Below are 3,564 nucleotides of genomic sequence, written 5' to 3'. Positions count from 1 at the left end.
GGCAGACTTCAGACTGCTTTTCTTGGACTACTTCTTTCCCTCGAACAAGATGAATGCCATCGAGAAGGAAATTCTAGCGTGTAGACAGGATTATTATAAGTCCTTGAGCTAGTATTGGTCACGTTTTAAGGGATTGCTCGATTCTTGCCCCAACAACCGAATGTGCGAAGTAGAGGTGTACAACATTTTCTACGAAGGGGCGAATCTAGAGTCCAAGGATTTACTATACTCTTCGAGGGGGAATTTCACAAAGAAACGTGAGACCGAGACCAGAGAAATTTTGGGAGATTGATCGATGCGAAGAATGCGTATGACTCCCCTTGTACTATCCTTAGAAAGGGAAATGTGCATGCAGTGAATGTGCAAAATGATGATAGGATGGACGCTAGGATGGATAAGCTGGAGAAGACGATTCTGACTGCCTTAGGAAAAAATAATTCGCCGGACCCAGCCGAAAAGGCCAAGCAAATGTCGTGCCCAGGGGAAGGCTACCATTGCTATGGTCTGCCAGGAGATGGAGAAATTCAAGCTCAGGTAAATGCGATGGGAAGCTGGAATCCGAATGGAAGTTGGAACCCAGGGAAGCAAACGGATACCCCATGGAGGGACCACCCAAATTTTAGATGGTCTGATAACGACCCAAATTTGCTACCCCAACAATAAAACACCAACTATTCGAACCTTCAGGAGCGGCAATCCAACTGGGCCAACAGAAATCAGGAGGGGCAGAACAATTGGGGCAACTGGAATTAGGGTGACCAGTCTAACTGGGTCAATAGGAATCAGAACAATCCAGCAAACTACTATGTGCCACCACACCAGAGGAATTACCAGGGCAACAACCAGAACCCTCAGCCCAATTACCAATGGAATCAAGGGTATCAAGGGTCGACTCATCAGTACAACAACAATCAAGAAGGCCAAGGAAATTTCCGTCCAAATCAGGGACATAGACCAACCCACCACCAAAGACCGAATACCAGTCAGCCAAACTCCAGGCATTCGAAGAGCCTCGATGAGATGGTGAACGATTTGGTTAGCTCACAGCAACACATGCAGAATAATATGCAGTCCAACAATGATGTGGTGCATAAGTTTCAGACGCTCAAGTGGAGCACAAGACAGCCATGGACATGCTGGCGAAGCAGCTATCTCAGATTGCGACTTCCCTGAGTGAGATGAGCGGAAACGAAGGACGGATTCCTGCCACAGTCAAGCCACCGGACAGGGCGAACATCAGCCAGATCAGACTCAGGTATGGACGAGAGTATAAAGGTCCGACAATGAAGATTGATGACGGAACACCTCCTGTGGTGAGCAAGGAAAATGATAACTCAACCCCACAGAAGAAAGACACTGAAACAGGGGAAGCTAGAACAGAGGATGATATCCAGATCGGAGACTTGGGAAACCAGTACCCCGAATGGCTGGCCCGTTCTTCCAAGACCCAGGAACTGAGGTGGAGGTTGAAGAAATGAGGAAAGAGATGGGAGAGTCCTCCAAGGGAGATTCCAGCAACACGGTCAAACAAGTGAAGCCTTTTCCCTACCGAGGGGAGGCCAAGAAGAATAAAGATGATCCAGTAGACTTCATGGAAATCTTCGGCAAGCTGGAAATCAATATGCCTTTTCTCCAGGCCTTTAAGCTGCCTATTTTCAGTAAATTCATCAAGGAGTTTATCGCCGGGAAGACCAAACCCAATGGCAAAATAGTGATCGGAGAAACTGTGTCAGCAGTGATTCAGAAGCGGAGGATGCCGTCGAAACGCATTGACCGAGGTATGTTCACTCTTCCCATTTCAATCGGGAACATTAGAGTTGAGCATGCTATGAGTGACCTAGGAGCATCAATAAATGTTTTACCGCTTTCCATCTATAAGAAACTGGAAGGAGTAATCCAGTTAGCGGATAGGTCATGCATTAGTCCAGAAGGCGTGTTGGAAAACGTTATAGTTAAGGTGCATGATTTCTTGTATCCAGCTAATTTCCATGTGATTAAGTTGAGTGAATATGAGTCTGCTGAGTGTAGCGGAGTACTTTTAGGTAGACCATTTCTACGCACCGCTAAGAACATAATTGATGTGTTTGATGGAACGATATGTCTGGATTATCATGGGGAGAAATTCACTTTTAACATTGATGAAGCAATGGTAAAACCTTTAGATGTGGAGAATCTGCATGCTGTGGATGTCATTAACCCCTTGGTCCAAGAATATCTTGAGACTGAATTAATGCAGGAACAAATTGACAATTCTGAGTTAAGCCAATCTATTGATAGAGAGGTAGCAGGATGGTGTGAGGCCATGAACACTATGAAGTTGAAGGATGAAGAGCTGGCAGAGGCGATTGTAGAATTCTGTAAGAATTCTGAATCCGCCGGGTCAAGGAGATCAGCCCATGCGACTAGTTTGGAAAAATTGCCAGGGTCTGAAGGATTAATCACCAAAGAAATGGAAAAGAATCCACTGCCCCAGGAAACAAGTTCACCAAAAAAGGAGTTGAAGACACTTCCATCCGGTCTAAAGTATGCTTATTTGGAGGAGAACGAGACGTTCCCGGTAATCGTCAACAACAACTTGACCCAGGAACAGGAAAATGAGTCACTGGAAGTGATTAGAAGAAAGAAGAAAGCTATAGGGTGGACTCTATCGGACTTAGTGGGAATCAGTCCTGGCCTTTGTATGCATCAGATTCGCTTGGAGGAAAGAGCAAAGGCCTACCGGGATCCACAAAGGAAACTGAACCCAAACAGGAGGGAGGAAGTCTTGAAGGAAATTATGAAACTACTGTCCTTGGGAATCATCTATTCGATCCCAGACAGTGAGTGAGTAAGCCTAGTCCACATGGTACCGAAGAAGTCGGGGAAACAAGTGGTGAAGAATGAACAGAATGAGCTGTGCCCACAAGGCTGGTAACGGGCTGGAGGATGTGTATCGACTACCGGAAGTTGAACAGGGCTACACGAAAAGATCACTTTCCGTTGCCCTTTATTGATCAGATGCTTGAGAGACTAGCGGGCAAGCAATTCTTCTATTTTTTGGACGGGTACAGTGGGTATTTCCAGATATATGTAGATCCGGAAGACCAGGAGAAGACGACTTTCACGTGTCTCTTTGGGACATATGCGTACAGAAGGATGCCTTTGGCCTGTGTAATGCACCAGGCACCTTTCAAAGGTGCATGATGAGCATCTTCTCGGGCCTGCTGGAATTGTGTATCGAAATTTTTATGGGTGATTTTACAGTTTATGGAAGTTCCTTCGAAACCTGCCTAGCTAACTTGGATCTAGTAATACAGGGATGTCGAGAGATGAATTTGGTGCTGAATTTTGAAAAATGTCACTTTATGGTGCCGTAGGGAATTCTCCTGGCCACGTCGTCTCGGAAAGAGGTATTCTGGTGGAAAAGGCAAAGGTGGACGTGATTTCAAGGCTTTCTTATCCTACCAATAAGAAGGAAGTAAGGGGATTCTTGGCCCACGCGGGATTCTACCGAAGGTTCATCAAAGACTTCGCAAAAGATGCACAACCACTTACCCGCCTTCTGCAGAATGATGTGGATTTCAA

At 45.8% G+C, this 3,564-nt stretch overlaps 1 protein-coding gene across 1 annotated transcript; it reads left to right on the top strand.

Moving 5' to 3' along the window:
- The first annotated feature begins 1,474 nt into the window (after positions 1–1,474).
- On the top strand, positions 1,475–2,827 carry LOC121796681. Its single transcript, XM_042195479.1, has 2 exons — positions 1,475–2,149; positions 2,237–2,827. Exons 1-2 carry the CDS (start codon positions 1,475–1,477, stop codon positions 2,825–2,827), a joined length of 1,266 nt encoding a protein of 421 aa, XP_042051413.1.
- Positions 2,828–3,564: the final 737 nt, after the last annotated feature.

This window comes from Salvia splendens, chromosome 3 (genome assembly GCF_004379255.2).
Source record: "Salvia splendens isolate huo1 chromosome 3, SspV2, whole genome shotgun sequence".
Taxonomy (NCBI): domain Eukaryota; kingdom Viridiplantae; phylum Streptophyta; class Magnoliopsida; order Lamiales; family Lamiaceae; genus Salvia; species Salvia splendens.
This window is presented reverse-complemented; position numbering and strand designations above follow the sequence as displayed.